Here is a 19212-nt window from a genome sequence, read left to right as displayed (position 1 = left end):
GAGCTGCTCACATCCTGGCTCCCATCTCATGGGTCTTCTTATCTCATGTCCTCATGCTCCTTCCAGCTCCCTCACTTCTTTCCCTCAACAGGGGCAGTTCACCTGCGGGCGTGGGCACCCCTGGGCCCTGAGTAAGCAGAATGGGTGTCTTAGGGCTCTCATCTGCAGGGAGGCAGTCCTTGGGTTGGGTTTGGTGATCAGGATGGCAGGGTGGGAAGAGGCGATGCCCCGGGCACAGGGTGCTGAGTGAATATTTGTTTATTTGCTGAATGAGTGGCCACATGAATGCATTTGGGGTTGGGGCCTAGGCAAGAGTGGGAGTGATGGGGGAGGGGAGGTGTCCAAGAGCTGGACTTGAAAGCCTCACACTGATGTGCACGCTTTCCCTGCTGTCCCCAGACACCACTCACCAACAGTGAGGAGTCCCTGGATTTCAGCGAGAGCCTGGAGCAGGTAGAAGCCTGGGCGGGGTGGAGCTGGGACAGGCAGCACCATGAGGGATTCAGAGCCTGAACCGCTGTGCCCTTCCTCCCTCCAAGGCCTCCACAGAGCGGGTGCTCAGGGCTGGGAGGCAGCTGCATCGGCATCTGCTGGCCACCTGCCCAAACCTCATCCGAGACCGGAAGTACCACCTTAGGCTCTATCGGTGAGTGGAGGCCCTGCTGCCTCCCTGCCCAGCCTCACTGCTTTCTCTCCATTCCACTTTATGTCAGGCACCTGGGCCTCACCCTGCTTCTAGCACAGGGACGAACCAGGCTTGGGCCTCGGAGGTTGCCTTTCTAATGCATAGTTCCTCCCTCTCCCTGCCACCCTCCTTCCACTGGCCTGTCCCCTTCTACCTTCCATAGGCAGTGCTGCTCTGGCCGGGAGCTGGTGGATGGGATCTTGGCCCTGGGACTTGGGGTCCATTCCCGGAGCCAAGTTGTGGGAATCTGCCAGGTGCTGCTGGATGAAGGTGCCCTCTGCCATGGTGAGCCCGAGCCCAGGGTGGGGTGCCCCGGGCTGGGCTGGGCAGTGAGGGGGACAGGACAGGGCAGTCCTGGGAAGCAGGCACTACTTGGGGAGTGCTGAGGGGTGGCATTGCACTGGGGTTTCATACCCACATGGCCTCAATTTCCTCTCCTCCCCCACGCCTGGGCCTCTGCCCCCCAGTGAAACACGACTGGGCCTTCCAGGACCGAGATGCCCAATTCTACCGATTCCCTGGGCCCGAGCCCGAGCCCGTGGGAGCTCATGAGATGGAGGAGGAGTTGGCCGAAGCTGTAGCCCTGCTCTCCCAGCGGGGGCCTGACGCCCTGCTCACTGTGGCACTTCGAAAACCGTGAGTCAGAATCCCTGCACCCCGTGACCCCAGGCCTCACACAGCACTCAGATTCTACGGTTTCTCAGATTGATCTCTGGGGGCATCCCTTACCTGTTGTGGAGGGAAGGGAACCTGGCTGGCCCAGAAGCCCCTGGCCTTGACTGCCACGGACTCCCTGTGTGACCTGGATCCCTCCACACTCCCAAACCCCCCCAAGTCAGTTTCTTCCTCTGTAAATGAGGGTGTTGGGCCAGGAGGATCTCTGAGGGCCCTTCCCACTCAGAGACACAGTTGTGGCTGAAAGCAAGTGGGTTTTGGAAACTGCAGTCCGATGGGTCCAGGTTCAAATTCCAGCTAGACCGGCTACTGGCTGGGTGACCTTGAGCCTCCCCATGCTAGTTCCTGTTCTGTCAAGTGAGGATACTAGAACCGCTCCTTAGGGTTGTTGTGAAACAATGCATGCAAAATGCTCCTCACAGGCGCTGCCACATGTGCGCACTCAGTAAAGGTTAGCTGCTGCTGATAACCGTCACTGCTGAGGCACCGTCTGGCACAGGCTTCGGCTGGGTGGGTGGAGTGGCTCCCTGCACCTGGCGGGCCCACAGTTCACAGTGTGCTCCCATCCCTCCTGTCCCTGCAGCCCAGGTCAGCGCACGGATGAAGAGCTGGACCTCATCTTTGAGGAGTTGCTGCACATCAAGGCTGTGGCCCACCTCTCCAACTCGGTCAGTCTTGCCCCTCCCAGCCCTGCCCCGTACCAGGCATCTCCTCTTCCTGTGACTTCCCTGAAACTCCAACTGCTGGGCCAGAGGGCGTTTCTCCACTTCCGTCTATGGCTGGAAATTTTCAGTCTGATTTCTTGCCCCCGGCGCTGCCCTGTCTGAAAATCCCTCCGCCTCTCTCAGCCCATTTTCTCCACTTGCTTTGTCTCCTGCCGAATCCTGGGAACACCTGACCTGGCCACATCTTTGTTCCCCAGCACTTGTGCCTTTGGACCTAACCACACCCCTTAGCAAAAGCCTGGCTGCTCTGCACATGAACTTGTCGCCACCGACTCTCCTATCTCCACCACACAGGTGAAGCGAGAATTAGCGGCTGTTCTGCTCTTTGAACCACACAGCAAGGCGGGGACCGTGTGTAAGTCCAGCAGGGCACAAGAAGCCAGGCACAGGGCCTGAACATGGGCAGAAGGATGTGTGAAGGAATGGTAGGTGCCAGGAGGGCCCGGTCTGAGGTATGCTTCTGTCAGTGTTCAGCCAGGGGGACAAGGGCACTTCGTGGTACATTATCTGGAAGGGATCTGTCAACGTGGTGACCCATGGCAAGGTGAGCCCTCCCTCCTCCCCACCCCAGTGCCCTGAGTCCTAACTGCTCCCTGGTCCGTGTCCTCATGGGCAGTGCCTTTGTTGATCTACTGCTGCTGACCCCCTGTGTCTCCTGTCTGGGTTGTTCTCCTGCCGTGGGTCTGTCCTGGCAAGGGCTAGGGGCGGCAGGGGCAGGCTGAGACTGAGGCCTGGCTGCAGGGGCTGGTGACCACCCTGCATGAGGGAGATGACTTTGGACAGCTGGCTCTGGTGAATGATGCACCCCGGGCAGCCACCATCATCCTGCGAGAAGACAACTGTCATTTCCTGCGTGTGGACAAGCAGGACTTCAACCGTATCATCAAGGTGCTGCTGCTGGGGTCGGGGAGGGCAGGGGCCATTCGTCCAGAGAAGTGATGTGGAGCGAGGAGTAGGGACCAGAGCAGAGGGCCTGTAAGAAGCAGGGCAGGTAGGAGATGCTGGGCTATGACAGCTGGCAGTGGGACCATGGCCCTGAGTGTGTGTGAGAAGGTGAAGCCCATAGGGCACAGAAGGGGTTCAGTGAGACCAGTGACCTCAGGCTTAGTGTGGGAGACCAGGGGAAGGGTGGGCGTGCAGGGCGGGGGACTAGGCTGTGGGGGAGGCAGGATGCATGGAAGGAAGGGAAGGCTGAGGAGGTGGAGCCAAAGTCAGAGGTGGGAGAAGGGCTGTGGGTCCCTGTGGGACCCTCATGGGGCTCAGGGGGTGGAATGAAGGAGGTAGATGAAAGGGTCTAAAGCTGGAACATCATGTGTTGAGCTTGGGATGTGGCCTCTTCTCCAGGATGTGGAGGCAAAGACCATGCGGCTGGAAGAACATGGCAAAGTGGTGCTGGTGCTGGAGAGAGCCTCTCAGGGCGCCGGCCCTTCCCGACCCCCAACCCCAGGCAGGAACCGGTAACACACCTGCCATGCTCCCTCTCCACACTGTCTCTCCTTTCATTTCCCAATCTTTGCTCCCTTCCCCTGTGTCATATCCCTGCCCTCTGGCCACCCGTGGATGGAGAGGTATTGAGGGACCAGGATGTGCCTGCTGAGCCAGTCTCCTGCCCGCCCTAAGGTGGGACAGGGCTGGCTAATCGAGAAAAATGATGTAATTGATTATTGATGTCTGCCCAGGTGTGGGAGTGGGGAGTAGTGGCACCAGTGCCAAAGACTGGCTGTTTCTGCTAGGTATACAGTGATGTCTGGCACCCCAGAGAAGATCCTAGAGCTTCTGTTGGAGCCCATGGGACCAGATTCCAGTGCTCATGACCCAACAGGTAAGGGCAAGAGACACCCTGCCTGCTTTCTGACTCATTGGGTGGTCCATGCAGCCTGGGAGAGAGCCAGGTACCCTGCATCTGACCTCACCGAATGCTGGATTGGTCTGTACAGCAGTTGGCAATAAGTCCTCTTCCCTGTGCTCTTGGCTTAGTGGGGAGCACTATCACAGGGACTGGACACTGCTGGGACCTTGCAGGTGGTGGGATGTGGGGAAGGGTCCTTCCAGCTGTCCATACACCTGTGCTCAGCAGACTTGGCCTCTGAAGCCTCCTCCCATCCCCCCACCCTGTCATACAGAGACATTCCTCAGCGACTTCCTCCTGACCCACAGGGTCTTCATGCCCAGCGCTCAACTCTGCGCTGCCCTTCTGCACCAATATCCTTCCAGCCCCAGGGGGATGGTGTGCATAGGGGATAGGATGGTGCGTGGGGTTGAGAGAAAATCTCACCAGCGTGGCTGTGCTGAGCCCTCTAAATGCCAGCCTGCTACCAGGCCCAGCTTGCCAGGGGCCCTGGGCATCCTGCCCCTCCTTTGCCTCAGGTGGGTGGCCCTGGTTGGATGTTGTGGTTCCCTTGACTGGTGCCCACCTTCCATGCGGAGCCTGCGGGTGGCAGCGAGCAGGAGCGCAGCACCTACGTCTGCAACAAGAGGCAGCAGATCTTGCGGCTTGTCAGCCAGTGGGTGGCCCTGTATGGCTCCATGCTCCACACTGATCCTGTGGCCACCAGCTTCCTCCAGGTACCTGGGAGTGAGGCACAGCGGGGCTGGGCTGCCCGGGGTGGATGCAGCTACAGCCATCTCAGTGAATCTTGGCTCTTCTTAGAAACTCTCGGACCTGGTGGGCAGGGACACCCGACTCAGCAACCTGCTGAGGGAGCAGTGGCCAGAGAGGCGGCGATACCACAGGTGATGCTTTGACTCTGTTAATTTGCCATTTCCATAACTGGCAGTGTCACGGGGACCAAGAGCATAACGCTCTGGAGTCAAGCACTTGGCTTCAGATCCAGGCTGCACCACTTACTTCAATTCCTTGTTCTTATCAGTCCCCTTGCTGTTCACCCTCACGCCACATGTCCGTCCATTCTCATGCGTCATGCACTCATTCATTTATTCATTCTCATATCCTGAGTGCACCTGCTGTTCTCACTTCCTCCATTGGGCATGCATTTATTACCAAATATCCTCAGTGCCAGCTTCTGCCAGCCCCGCCCAGTACATTTCCTAGACTTTACCTTCACCTTTGCAGATATTCCCACGGGAGCAGCTGAGATTCAGGGGGGTTGGGAGTTCATCTGAAACAGCACTCGATCTGAAACCCTGGGTCTGCATCTGCCTTTAACTTTTTCCTTCCCTCCTGGCCTTGGAAAATCACAAAGTCCAGGGGCCTGATTTCAAGACCTTGTTTGCCCCTCTTTATGTGATACTTACCTGGTCGTGCTTACCTCTGAACCACTGGTGAGGGCTGGGGGGAATCCAGAGCCCCAAGGGCCTCCCTGCTGCAGCCCCAGCAATACCCGGGCTCACTCTCCTCCCTTCTCTCTTGTCTGCAGGTTGGAGAATGGCTGTGGGAATGCATCTCCTCAGATGAAGGTGTCTGCCTGGCCCCAGCTTCTTTCCTCTGCTCTTCCTGGACTGCAGGCCCCTCCTTCGCCCCCTGACCCTGAGGGGCTCTGTGTGCGTGGGAAGCTCTCCTCCCACAGACACACCCTTGGGTCTGTGATAGGTGTTCACGGGGCCCTTGCTGCATGTGGTGCCCTGGGCCAGGCCGTGCCAGGAGGCGCAGAGGCCTAAGGTGGCCTCCCTCCTCCCCCACTCCCTGACTCAGTGGGCCTTTTATTCCTTTTGGGAGGTAATTCATGCCCACAGGTAGAGCCTGGGAGATGAGGAATGGTGGCTGGAGTTGGTCTCTGAGGCCCACGGGGCTCCTGGTGGCCAGTGCTGTGGGAGCTCAGAGGAAGGCGAGGCCCCTCCCTGGAAAGTCAGAGGTGGCCCCAGGCCATTCTCAGCTGGGGCTTAAAGGGAAGCAAAGAGGGGATGAGAAGATGTGACTGCAGCCAGGATTTGGTTGAGGAATGGTGGGAGAAAGAACTGGAAAGGTAGATTGGGTTGGTGGTGGGGAGGGCTGCACTGGGAATAAAATCCAGGGGCCTCACTGGCCAGCAGGCTCCCCATGGTCCCACCGTACTGTGCGTCCCAGCCCCTGCCTGCTGGAGGCTCTCACTGGCTTCTTCTCCTCTGCAGGCGAAGCCTGTTCTCCCCTCAGGGCCTTTGCACTTATCCCTTAGCCTGGAAGTGTCTTTCTCTGGCTCTGCCTGACAGGATCCTTCTTGTTCTCCTCTCAGCCAAATGCTGGGTTCCCAGACAGGCCCCCTCCCATCTCCCTATCCGGAGCACCCTCCCCTTTCTCCCCACCATGCTCTGCCTTGGTGTCCTCTGTGATTTTCTTCAAAGCACTCTCGCCATGTGGAGTTGTTTTCTTTGCCTACTTGCTTTCTGTTCTTTGGTATCTCTCCCATCCCACTGGAGGGTTGACTTCCCTCCTGTGGGCCCCCACCTCCGCTTCTTGCTCACATGCTGCCTGGCTCTTGGCTGACGCTCAGAAATTGATGTGGGCTCGCCCTCCCGGGCCAGGCACTGTGCTAGGTGCTGATGCTGCACTTCATTCATCCCTGGCCTGTGAGGCTGCAGTCAGGCAGGGGGCAGAGTAGTTAAACAACCTGTGATGTGCAGTGACACGGGACACTTTCCCTGAATGTGCACTGGAGTCGGCTCCTGAAAACGGGAGAGGAAGAGCCAACTCCAGTGCAGATTCAGGGAAAGTGTCCCATGTAAGCGACTACTGGAGCTGAGAGCAGCAGGGGGCGAGGGTGGACGAAGAAGAGGATTCCTGGTGGGCAAACCCAGGAGGAAAGGGAAGCCAGGAGGAGGATCCCTGGAGGAGCGAGAGTAAGAGCAGGACCCCAGAGCAGGCAGGAAGTGGGCAGGGCCCCCTGGGCCAGGGACAGGGGTCTGATCTTTGTCCTAAGAGCAGTGCAAACCATTAAAGGGGTTTGAGCCAAGGTTGGCAAAGTCTGATTTGTGTTTTGAATAGGTCAGCTAAAGAGCCTGGGCTTTCTCCAGCAGACAATGGCCGCCATTGAAGCCAAGTGCGGGAGCTTCACAGGGCTCTGGTCAGGCAGATTGGAGGAGGAGGGCTGGAGGCACCTGGGAGGGAGGAGGAGGAGCATAGTTGGGCCATTGGAGCAGATAAGGAGTGAGGCCTCGTGGGCAGGTGGAACTGGAGTTAGCCTGGGCAGGGGAGGAGGGGGCATGGGAGACCCATTTCAAAGAAGAATCCTCAAAGCAAGATGACAAGCTACGGAAGTGTGGAGGAGCCTGGAGCTGGGGAGAATGGTGGGGAACAGAGTGGTCTGGGAGGCAGGATGCAAGGATCCGATGGGTATATGGAGTGTGAGGTAATGGATCACTCATGTGGAAGGATGCAGGGGGTGTTTGAGACCAGGGTTTGGAAGAGAGTTCAGCACTGCTGGTAGTTTTGGGAATCACCCATGTGCAGGTGACACATGAGGCAGTGAGGAACTCTGCAGGGGTCCCTGAGATTTGGAAATGTTTGGAAGAGCAATGGATTGAGGTCTGAACCTGGAGGATCTGCCATACGCAGAGCTGGGAGGAGTGACAGAATCAGTACCAGAGTCGGAAAAAAGCAGGCTGGGAAGGGGAACCTGCGTCAGGAGCCTTGCCTGGCAGGCGCTGCCCTGCCAGCAGAGGCCTGACAGTGGTTTCCATGCACTGCATCCCTGCTGTGGGCTGGGACAGGGCCGCTGACACAGTGTCGGAGCACAGAGGGGGAAAGGAGCAGGAGGGATTCCAACTCTGCCAGTTAGCAGCTGTGTGGCTTTGGGCATGTTACTTAACCTCTCTGAGCCTCATTTATTTCATCCATAAAATGGAAATAAAAATAATACTTTTGTCAAAGGTGCATTGTGAATATTTAGATCCTCAGAATAATGCCTGGCTTGTAGCGAATGGTAGCTGGAGGAAAAGGAAGAGAAAACCAAAGTCAACAGCTGAAGGATTTTCATATTAGAACTGCTCTGGACCTATCTGGCAGAGGCAGAAGCACACACACAAGGGTGGCGGGGGGGGGTGGGGCATGGATTTGCCCCGCCCTTAGACATGTTGTGTCTTCTCCTGGAGCCTTGGTCCCAGGCACCTTACCTGAGCTCAGGTGAATGCGGCAAGCAGAGCCCTCTGGTGGTGTGAATGCTGTGTGGTGCCGGTGCTCCTGGTGACACAGGGCCCTCACAATCCCTCCCTCCACACTCTCCTCTCATGTCCTCCCAGCCTTATTTTCTTGTTCTTCCTCCCAGGCCCGGAACTTGCCTGTTTGGCTCCCCAACCAGGACGAGCCCCTTCCTGGCAGCAGCTGTGCCATCCGAGTTGGGGATAAAGGTTGGTGGTCTGAGCCAGCTGGGCACAGCCCGACATCTGCATCCTGCTGTTTCTGCCTCTCTTGTCCTGCTGTCATCACTCTTGACCTCAGTGTGCCTGGGCCAAGGTGGCATGCTGTACTCCTCAGGGTCTGTGTTCCAGGCTGCTGGCCAGATCTGCCTCCTGCATGCCTCTTTTTTGCTCAGGGCCTCCCCACCTGCAGCTCAGCCTCTTGGAGATCCCTCCCACCATTACTGCAATAGCTGCCCTCTCCCTCCTGGGGTGGAGATCAGGCAGCCCTTCCCACAGCTCAGTCTGGTCTCCTCTTCAGTCCCCTATGACATCTGCCGGCCAGACCACTCAGCGTTGACCCTGCAGCTGCCTGTGACAGCCTCCGTGAGAGACGTGATGGCGGCGTTGGCCCAGGAGGATGGCTGGACCAAGGGGCAGGTGCTGGTGAAGGTCAATTCTGCAGGTGGTGAGTTATGCCCCTGGATAGACCCCAAGGGAGGGTGGCCCCTCGGATCTGTGCCCAGGTCCCCCAGTCAAGATCATTGTCATCACTGTCATCTTTCTGGTCTTCCTCAGTGTGAATGATGGCTAGCATTAATGGGAGGTGGAGTGCATCTGTTCGAAGTGCATTTCATGCGGTGGGTAAGAGCATAAGCTCTGGAGCCTGCCGCTTGCATTTGGCACCAGCCCTTTAGCTCACCATCTGTGTATCCTCTGGCAGGGTACTTCATCCCTCTGTGCTCAGTTTTATCATCCATAAAATGGGAATAGTAGGAGTACTTGCCTACTGGAGGAATTGTGAGGATCAATTGAGTTCATCTGTGAAAGCATTTAGAATGGTGCCCGGCACATAGTGATACATAAGTATTAGCTGCTATTATTATCATCATTTGTGTTTAGTCATTTAATATGAAATAATAACAATCTCATGAGATACAGGTACTTTTATCCTAGTTTCAGACAAGAACACTGAAGCTCAAAGGGCGTGAGCTATTCCTCAAGCTCACACAGTGAGAGTAGCTGGTCTTGGAACTTTAGTCTTCATCTGTTTAGTCACTCAGCAAACATTTTTGAGGGTCAGCTATGAGCCAGCAATATGTTAGGAGCTGGAGATACCACAGCAGGTAAAACAGGTCAGCTTGATGGTTAAGAGCATAGACTGTGGACTCCCAGACCTGTGAAGGCTTCTTAGGCTCACCATTTACTAGCTGTGTGATGCTGGGCAAGTTGCTTAACCTCTCTGAGCCTGCATTTCCTCACCTGTCAGATGAAGACTGTAATTGTATCTACCCACAGGGTTGCAGTGGCTACTAAGTGAGCTAATGTGTGTAAAGCACTTAGCACAGGGCCTGCCGCCAAGTCAGTGCTGAGAACATGGCGGGCTCAGGAGTATTAAGATGGGCCTCCAGAGAACCTGGAACATTCAAAACCACTGTTCTCTGCGGAGGGCACAGGCCTGACAGCTGGAACCCAGGGCAGACAAGAATTAGGGGCGTTCAAGAAGTGGGGATGAGAAAAGAAAAGCCTTCTCCCTTCAGGAAGTGGGGAGAGATGGAGGTCACCTGTGTGCCCTGCCCTGGGAAGCACTGCCCTCTGCTGGCCACCTGGTGAGTTGCAGTTGCCCAAAGGTCATGTTTATTGAGACCCTACTATGTGCCAGGCACTGTTTAGAGCACTGATCTCCAAAGCACTTGGATCGACACCCATGTCAATAACCAACATTTAATTAAAACCCACACCCCACTGTGTGAATATTTGTTTGTAAGTAAAACACATATATTACTACATTAATATCATAATAAAGATAGATAAAATAGAAATTGATGGAGTAGAAATGCAAAGCAGGTAGAAAAAATAAACCTAAGTAGAAGAGCTCATATTTTCCTCGGGCACATGGATGATCTGATGTACCTTACTTTGGAGGCCACTGCTCTAGGGACTGGGGACTCAAGCACAGTCCCAGTCCACGAGGAGCTGATGAAAATCAACACCAAGGTTTATATAAGACACTTTGTGATTTTCAAAGGGCTTTTATACATAGCATGTACTTATAGCTACTATTTATATACATTATTTTACTTGACTTATGAAATAGTCGGGGCAAGTCTTATTGTCTCCGTTTTACCAGGGAGGAAAGTGAGGCTGAGAGAGGCTCAGACCCTGCCCGGGTTCTTCCTGACTCACTGAGAATCTTTTCTCATCCTCTTGGATGTGCTTCCCTGGGCTGCGTGGCTGCGTGGGCAGATGCACCTGTGTATTCTGAGCACCCACCCAGGACTTCAACCCCGCTACTAGGAGAAACCACCTCTCAGCCCCTCAAACAGCACCTCCACCCTGGCCTCCAGCTGGTCCCTGGCCTCCCTCCCTTCCCCCACCCAGGCCACCTCTGCTGTCTTTGCAGATGCCATTGGCCTGCAGCCAGATGCCCGTGGTGTGGCCACATCTCTGGGGCTCAATGAGCGGCTCTTTGTTGTCAACCCACAGGAAGTGCATGAGCTGGTAGGGACCAGGCAGGGTGCCAGGGCCCAGGGAGGAGATCTATTTTGAGTGTGGCAGGGGTGGATTCTGGGGAGGGTCCCAGGGAGAAGAGGGGGGAGGCACCTGTCTCTGGCTGCTGCTGGGTCCACAGCACACAAAGGAGTGGGCCTCAGCTGATGGGGGAATTCCCAAGATTGTGCAGGGCAGGGGCCGGTAGCACTGGTTGGGAAGCTCCCAAGGAGAAAGAGGAGGACCTGCCCTAGTTAGGGGATCCCCAGGAGACAGGAGCCCAAAAGGAGGGGTCTCAGCACTGGGGAGCCCTATCCTCCAGCTGCTATAGCCCCTAGAGACCCTCTACTCCCCGCTCCTGCCCTCCTAACCCTCCTCCTAACATGAGCATAGAGTCCTTGCCCCAACCCTCTCCCCCTACCCTGTGCCTTTCCCTGGATTCCTCAGGCAGCCCCGCCTGAGCACTCTCCCACCCGCAGACCCCACACCCTGACCAGCTGGGGCCCACTGTGGGCTCTGCTGAGGGGCTGGACCTGGTGAGTGCCAAGGACCTGGCAGGCCAGCTGACGGACCACGACTGGAGCCTTTTCAACAGTATCCACCAGGTGTGGGAGGCAGAGCTGGGGGAGGAGAGCAGGCGGCGGGGCGCCCGGCTCGGCTTGGCACTCGCTGACCTCTCCTGCTGACCCCGCCCAGGTGGAGCTGATCCACTATGTGCTGGGCCCCCAGCATCTGCGGGATGTCACCACCGCCAACCTGGAGCGCTTCATGCGCCGCTTCAACGAGCTGCAGTACTGGGTGGCCACCGAGCTGTGTCTCTGCTCCGTGCCCGGCTCCCGGGCCCAGCTACTCAGGAAGTTCATTAAGCTGGCAGCCCAGTGAGTCCCTGTCCAGTGGGTAGGGCGTGGCCAGAGTCCCCGGGCTACCTTTTCCTAAGCCCCCCTCTTTGCTTAGTATGTTGCCAAATCTGCCACCCTATTTGTTCCCTGGGTCCCCTGGAGCCTCTGCCTTCCCACCCCATCCAGCTTGGGTCTCTGCAGAGGCTGGCCTGGCTGTTGTCTGGGGGCACTGTAGGGGTGGCTGCTTCCCTTACCCTGAGGGTCTCTGGGTCTTCTGCTCACAGCCTCAAGGAGCAGAAGAATCTCAATTCCTTCTTTGCCGTCATGTTTGGCCTCAGCAACTCGGCCATCAGCCGCCTAGCCCACACCTGGGAGGTAAGTGTGGTCTGGAGGGCCCCCTCCTGAGGTCAGGCCTCAGGCCCTCCTGGGAGTGCTGGATGGGGCTGGGCCTCCCCCAGAGCAGCCGCTCATCTGCTGCCTTTTCACAGAGGCTGCCTCACAAAGTCCGGAAGCTGTACTCCGCCCTGGAGAGGCTGCTGGTGAGTGCTCAGCCCTGCCCAGCCTGGCTCTGCTAGGATCAGCTGGGCTTGGCCCTGCCCTCCAAACACCCTCACTCTTGGCATCCCCGCAGCCCCTCTACCCGTCCTTTGTCACTTTCAGGGTTCCCAATCTCGGCCCAGGTCCTAGCTCCGGCCTGTGAGTTTGGGGAGCTGGCTGAGGAAGGGGTGTTCAGCACTAGGATAGGGGTTGCACAGTGCACTCTGGCCTCAGTGTGTGCATGGGGGCAGGAGATCCTGTGTCTTCACAGCATGTGGGTGTCCGGTCCTGGGGTCTGAGGTGCCAGGGCAGTGTCAGGGGCTCCAGAGCCCAAGGGCCTGGCATGGAGCGCCTGTGTGCACCAGGGCCTGTCTGCCCCTCGGGAACTCCCAGGGGCTTGTGGGCTAGACCAGTAGAAGAGGCGAGGATAGAGTTGGGGGTGGAACCTCCCACCTCTAGGAACTTTTAAGGATTTTGAGGGTTTTGACTGTTCTGGAGAGAAGCAGAGAAGAGGTACTTCATCAGCATAGCCTGGGAGCTCTTGAGAGAAAATCCACCTCGTGGGGCTCAAGGGATTCAAAGGAGTTTACTCTCCAGAGAGAGAAAGGGAGAGAGAGGGAGGGACACAGAAAGAGACAGGGATAGAAAGGGACAGAGAAGTTACAGCGACAGACTTTTCCAAGAAACCTGGGGCCCCTGTGACTAACTGCTGTGAATTTTCTCAGTGCTAATGGGAGGTTGGAAGCCCCGTGTTCGCCTGTGACAGAGCCTGGGTGAGACCTGGGGCTGAGGAGAGGCTGAGTTGGGGCCTCTGCACCTGCTGTGGGATGGGCATGTGGCCCCTCCTTGGTTGGGTGGGGTCTGTGGTGGCTTATGGTGTGTGCAACCCCCTCAGTGTGGCTTCTTCCCTTAGGATCCCTCATGGAACCACCGGGTGTACCGACTGGCCCTCGCCAAGCTCTCCCCTCCTGTCATTCCCTTCATGCCCCTTCTTCTCAAAGGTAACAGGGCTTCCTGCCTCCATCCCTCCATTCCCCCCTTCCTGCCTCCATCCCTCATCCCTGCCTCCATCCCCCATCCCATGCCTATCTGTGTGTGCACCCACACTGTTGGAGAGATTATGCCTCAAGTGCTGATGCCTCAGGGAGTGCAGAGATGAATTAGGAGTTCTTAGGCTGGAAGAATGAAGACATCCAGACAAATACGGGCTGCCTTCAGGGCCTAAGAGATACAAGGAAATGCTGCTGGGGCTTGGAGGGGGCAGAGGCAGGGGCTATATGGGGTGAGGTAGGCCCGAGGGAGCCGTTATGCCCTTCACCTTTTCTGGGCTACAGGAGGGCAGAAGTTTGGGGACCTGTGAACAAAACCCGTCTCTTTGCAGACATGACCTTCATTCATGAGGGAAACCACACACTAGTGGAGAATCTCATCAACTTTGAGAAGATGGTGAGTCCAGGGAGAGCAGGCGTTCACTACTAACATAGGTTGGAGGACATGACTGTGGCCTGGGAAGGGGCAGGGCTTGGAGGCAGCTTAAACTTGTTATGAATAATATGAGGATGAATACTTAACTGTGTAATAGCCCCTGCCTTATTCCACTGCAACTGGGTCTGCCAGGGTGCCAGCCTCAGACGTCTCACCATTCAACGAGAGCCCTTCCAGCCCTCTTCTCTCTAAGCCTTTCTCTCCTGGCCTCTGCCTTCTGGCCTCTGCCTGGTCCCCGCTGGGCCTCTGGGTGTGCTGAGGTGAAGTACACATGATGCCACATAACCAAGCATCTTACAGCCCCTGATCCTTGGTTCAGAGGGAGCTTGGCCTCCCTGCTGCTGCACAGGGCAGGACAGGGTTTCTCCCTCAGGCAAGAGCTCATGCCCCGGTGTTGTCCACAGAGAATGATGGCCAGAGCCGCGCGGATGCTGCACCAGTGCCGAAGCCACAACCCTGGTGAGAGGGCGGGTCCCCAGGGTGGGAGGTCTCCCACCCTACATCCTCTGTGAGGCTCCAGGGTGGCCCTGACTCCGTGACCCCTCCCCACCCCCCCCAGTGCCTCTCTCACCACTCAGAAGCCGAGTTTCCCACCTCCACGAGGACAGCCAGGTGGCGAGGATTTCCACATGTAAGTGGTGGGCGATGGTGGGTGGGCGGGGAGGGGGGTGCTCATGGTAGTTACCCATGGCTGGCACATCCTAAGCACTTGCCATGTGCCAGGCACGGAGCCCGGCCCTTCCATACATGATGTTGATAATGTTCAGACTCTGTGCTCTGAGCCAGGGGGCTCTTCGGTCCCCTCACCCGTGGGGTGGGCAGGGACAGCCGTCTTTAGGAATTGGTGATGGGAAGTGGTTGGTGGGTGGTGGAGGGCAAGAAGGCAGATGTGATATGGCTCCTTGGAGGGGAAAGGTTGGGTTCCACAAAGGGGTGTCAGTGCCTCCCTGACCACTCTCCTCCACCAGGCTCGGAGCAGTCCCTGAGCACCCGGAGTCCAGCCAGCACCTGGGCTTATGTCCAGCAGCTGAAGGTCATCGACAACCAGCGGGAACTCTCCCGCCTCTCCCGAGAGCTGGAGCCATGAGGAAGGGCTGGGACTGGAGCTGGAGCAGGCACTTGTGGCCGGGAAAGCCAGGGCGTGCCGGGCCAAGATACCCACAGGCTGGCCACAGCTGGGCAAGGCTCTCTGTGGAGTGGACTTGAGTCCCTGGAGCAGGCAGCGTGGAGGCAGCCGTCCCCTGTGATGACTGGCGGCTAAGGAGGACCTCGGAGTGGCCCCGAGCAGGGAATAATGAATGACCCAAGGCCAAGGAAGGGAGGACAGAGAGGCCCCAGGAGTGGGTGGAGAGTGTAGTGCGCTGGGACGTTGTGTGCAATAGAGAGCTCTCCACACCAGGTGCTTTCCAGATTCTGTGCCTCTGGCTTTGTTGTCCAGCCAGGCCTGCAGTTTATTTTCACAGTGGACACAGAGAGAGAGAGAGGCTGCATGTGTGTACCGTGTGTGGCAAGGGCAGGGCTTTGGCCTGGGGCAGGGGCCCCCTGCTTTCTTTCCACAGCATCTGAGATAAACAGTGGGCAGTGGGGCTGCGGGCCTGTGTGGTGGTCCCTGAGGAGCTTTATTGTTACTGTCAACATAGTAGTATGTTCCAGGCCAGCCCGGAGGGGGCGTGGCAGGGAGGCTGAGGCCCTGCCCTCTGGGAAGGAGCTGTGGAGGAGAAGCAGCCCCATGCTGGGCACGGGCCAGGCTGGGTGCAAGATCCTGATGCCACCCAGATGTGCCTCCAGGGCTCTGGCCAAAGGGCGGGCTGGAGCCTGGAGCCCCTGTCAGCAGCCAGCCAGGGTGACCATCAGCTCCCCATGGTGGTCCAGTAGGACTTTACAGTCCAGGTGCAACTGGCAGCTTCCTTCCAACTGCAGTCCCCGCTCTTCCACACTTGAGCTCATCCTGGCCTGTTGGGCCAGGCTTCTGGGGTCTTCTAGGGGTGGCTCGTGATAGAAACAATGCTGAAGCTTCCGCGGAGAGCCCGTCGCTTGTTGAGGCCTAACAGACTTCCGGGAAGTCAGGGTTTATCATCAGTGTTGAGAATGGTCCCAGCAAGCTCTGGTCACACGAAGTCCTCTCTTCCCTGCCCCTTCAGCACTTCCCCTAGGTACCAGCTACTGCCAGGACCCCTCCTGCGAGGCAGAGCTCACCCAGGAAGCTCCAGGGACTCCACCCTCTTGCCTCGCTATTGCCCTGAGTCCCGGCAGCAGGAGGCACTTGTCTGGCCAGAGAGAGACCTCATGGCCCCTGGCATGACCCCCGAGTAGGTATTGAGGCTGCAGGGCCTTGGGCGTCTGGAGGCAGCTGGTATGGCCCCTCTGCACTTCAGCCCCATGGATGTGAATACACAGGCCTGCTGCTTCCAGAAAGGGTCAGAGCCTTTAGCAGGGGGGCAGCACAGCTGGGCTTAGACCTCAGATGACTAAGTGAATCTGAGCAAGTCAGTGAACAGTTCTCTGCCTTCATTTCTCCACCTGTAAGCCAGGTATGATAAACGCCATCCAGCGCTTAGTGACAAACACATAAAACTGTAGCTCCTGCCTCTGTAGCAGAGGTGACAGCCAAGGGCAGTCCTGTGCTATCCAGCCTGGTAGGGGGGCAGCCTCGCCTCAGGTGAGGGCTGAGGAAGAGACTGAGGTGGAGCAGATGGCAGTGGTAACAAAACCAGTTCCCTTGCCGTGGGTGGGGACAGAGGAGAAGCACGGAAGCATCCGGAACTGAGCAATCAGGACAGGAGGCTCAAGCCTGGGTGAGTCAGGAGTCCAGGGGCTTTCTTCTCCTCCAACCCATTGTCTGCTGGTGTCTCGGCAAAAGCCAGCCAGCCAGCCACGGCCCTTCGCCGTCCTTCAGACTCCAAGGTGAGCCCAGCCCAGCGACACAACAGAAACCAAGTGCCACAGGGGCTGGTGTCCTCCACCAGCATTTCTCCTCTGGTCACATCTACGTCCTGATGGGACTTCTCCCTCCTCCTTGGACCATCAGCTTTACAGTCCAGACCACCCTGCAGCCACCCTGTGGCCTCCCAGCTGCCCCAGTCTCTTGGGCAGGACAGCTTTTGAGCCTGTTGGGAGAGACCTTGCCAGGAGAATGGTGCCCAGGGCAGGCAAGAGGACACAGACTCTGGGAGCTGGAAGATCTGCGGCCCAGGGGGCTGGGCCACTCCCAGAGAACAGGAGGCCCAAAAGCGGGGAAAGGCTCCATGTTACGGTGGCCCCATGCTGGGAGGTTGTGCTGCCTTCTGTCTCCCTGACTGCCCAAGCGTGGGGTGGTGTGGGGCAGGAGGCATCCTCTGGTGTTCCCTAGCAGCCCAGGCTGTGCGCAGGGGCTCCCATTTTGTGTCTCAGCTGCAAGAAGGCCACAAAGGGAGGAGGGGCTCATGGGACTGCTGAGAAGAAAGTGTGCGGAAAGGGAGTGTGGCCCTAGATCAGTCCTTTAAAAAGCCTGTTACCTGAAAGGAGGTCAAGCAGAGAGGAATGGCTGCGTGTGTGTCCTACGGGGCAGGACAGGACAGAGGGAGGTCATTGTTACACACACATCTCCCCTCCTTTCCTCCTTCCCCTCCACTTCCCTGTGAAGGCCTGAGGCAGGCTGTGGCCAGGCTCAGGCCCTGACTGTGGGGTACACACCAGGGAGGGCCACGCCTGCCCGCAGAAGGGGTGGAATGGTCAGTGGAGCCAGCACCCTCTGCTGCTTCAACATCTCCACCTGGAGCCAGCTGTCCCCTCTCTCTCAGGCTCCATCCGAACAAAAGGAAGGCACAGCCTGAGGTCCGGCACCCCATCCCCCTCCATTCAGAACCGAGTTAGAGCTGGGTGGGGGCATGCCTGCCTTCATATGCTGCCTTATGGCTTTTGTGTCTCCAACAGCCCTCAGCCTCTGGCTGCTCTCCTTCCCAATAGTCACAAGATTTACCATGATAATAATAGGTTAAGACTTGAATAATGTTTTCATCTTCTTTCATCTTCACCCTGTCTCATATTATGTTATTTTTATCCTGATGACAGAATAGGTACTACAGGTATTTTTACCCTGGTTTTACAGTCAAAGAAACTGAGGCACAGGCAGGGTTGCCCAAGGTCACATAACTGCTTAATAGCAGGGTAGACAGGTGAAGTAACTGGATGTGTATCAGCCATGCCTTTTCCCCATGCCCCCGGCACTCCCCATGACAGCTCCCTGAATCCCAACATTTTATTCTTTTGTAGGATTAGACCCAAGCATATAAATTCCTTTTTCCCTCTCTCCATTCCCACATTCTTTTATTTTCACGTACTTACTATAGGCCTTGTAGGGGCTCTGTGAACAAGACACAGGCCAGGTGCTGTGGCTGATGCCTGTAATCCCAATGCTGTGGGAGGCTAGGCATTTGAGACCAACCTGGGCAACAAAGCAAGACCTGGTCTCTATAAAAAATAAAAATTACCCGGGTATGGTGGTGTGCACCTGTAGTCCTAGCTACTTGGGAGGCTGAAGTGGGGGGATCACTTGAGCCCAGGAGTTCGAGGTTAGAGTGAGCTATAACTGCAGTCGTCCTTTCTTTGGTTGACAGAGAAAGACTCTGTCTCTACAAAAGGAAAAACCAAGACTGGTAGTTCTGGCCCTCATGGGGTCAATCATCCAGCTAGGCAGCCAAGTCCATCAGTAACAGAAGATGCTGAGGGATAAAGTCCAGAGCAGCAGAATCCCAGGGCTGTAGCATCTCAGTGCTTACCCCAAGCATTGAGGCCCAGAGCTGCTCCCGTCGGAGCATAGGTTTATAGCCCCAGTTCCCCTGAGCCCTGCACAGCTCTGTCCCCTGAGATGGGGATGCTCTCCACTCACCACTGGCACAAGCCACCTGAGTAGCAAGCAGGTATGGTGGCTGGTGGCTGCAGCAAATTCTGACCTGGCAGTTGTCCTCAACCCCTTTCTCCCTTCCACAGACCTATAGGCCAGAAAGTACACGTCTTTCCAAAATGTGTCCTAGCACCCCAACCCACACTCAGTATTGAGCTCCTCCTACATCTGCCAGGCCATGGATCTATACTAAGTAAGTGTCCACCCAGGCCTGTCCAGTTGCTGCAGCCAATTCAGGCACCCTCCTCTCAGATTCTGGACTCTTCAAGACCTGAGCTGTAGCCTTCCTGCAGCACAGTCTGCTGGCATCTGAGGGTGAAGGGGCTTGCAGGCCACGGCAGGGGTGACTGCCGTCCCTCCCAGTGATGATAAAACTGGATCATCCTGAGGAGCCGAGCCTGACTCAGCTGCACTTAGAAAGAGTCTTCTCTCGCATGCCTGGGGGCCTTCCTGGTGCAGGTGCCTCGATGGGGTCAGGGGAGGATGCTGCTGGTGGTAGCTGGTAGAACACGGAGGAGCCTGGTGACTCCCAGAAGAAGACAGAAGGTTAAGCTCACAGCTTGGACCCACTTTTTGTGCTAGGAGGTGTGGGATTCTGGTTGTGCATGTGTGTGTAGACTCTGACCA

The 19212-nt window shown here is 56.9% G+C and overlaps 1 protein-coding gene across 5 annotated transcripts in view; it reads left to right on the top strand.

The window, feature by feature from the left end:
• The window catches only part of RAPGEF3 (Rap guanine nucleotide exchange factor 3), a 36015-nt gene extending 18735 nt beyond the window's left edge, over positions 1–17280 (top strand). The window contains 26 exon segments of one of the 5 annotated variants that reach the window (NM_001133586.2): positions 400–453; positions 540–646; positions 849–970; positions 1153–1321; positions 1944–2028; positions 2380–2440; positions 2553–2629; positions 2827–2973; positions 3430–3542; positions 3819–3907; positions 4209–4287; positions 4500–4650; positions 4736–4818; positions 5463–5502; positions 8283–8364; positions 8675–8821; positions 10757–10854; positions 11322–11447; positions 11539–11720; positions 11966–12056; positions 12170–12220; positions 13132–13219; positions 13600–13664; positions 14108–14162; positions 14263–14334; positions 14672–17280. In NM_001133586.2, the coding sequence (NP_001127058.2) occupies positions 400–453; positions 540–646; positions 849–970; positions 1153–1321; positions 1944–2028; positions 2380–2440; positions 2553–2629; positions 2827–2973; positions 3430–3542; positions 3819–3907; positions 4209–4287; positions 4500–4650; positions 4736–4818; positions 5463–5502; positions 8283–8364; positions 8675–8821; positions 10757–10854; positions 11322–11447; positions 11539–11720; positions 11966–12056; positions 12170–12220; positions 13132–13219; positions 13600–13664; positions 14108–14162; positions 14263–14334; positions 14672–14790 (2553 nt within the window). In that variant the 3' untranslated portion in view covers positions 14791–17280. 5 annotated transcript variants of the gene reach the window in all.
• The last annotated feature ends 1932 nt before the right edge of the window (positions 17281–19212 follow it).

This window comes from Pongo abelii, chromosome 10, assembly GCF_028885655.2.
Source record: "Pongo abelii isolate AG06213 chromosome 10, NHGRI_mPonAbe1-v2.0_pri, whole genome shotgun sequence".
NCBI classification, from domain to species: domain Eukaryota; kingdom Metazoa; phylum Chordata; class Mammalia; order Primates; family Hominidae; genus Pongo; species Pongo abelii.
This window is presented reverse-complemented; position numbering and strand designations above follow the sequence as displayed.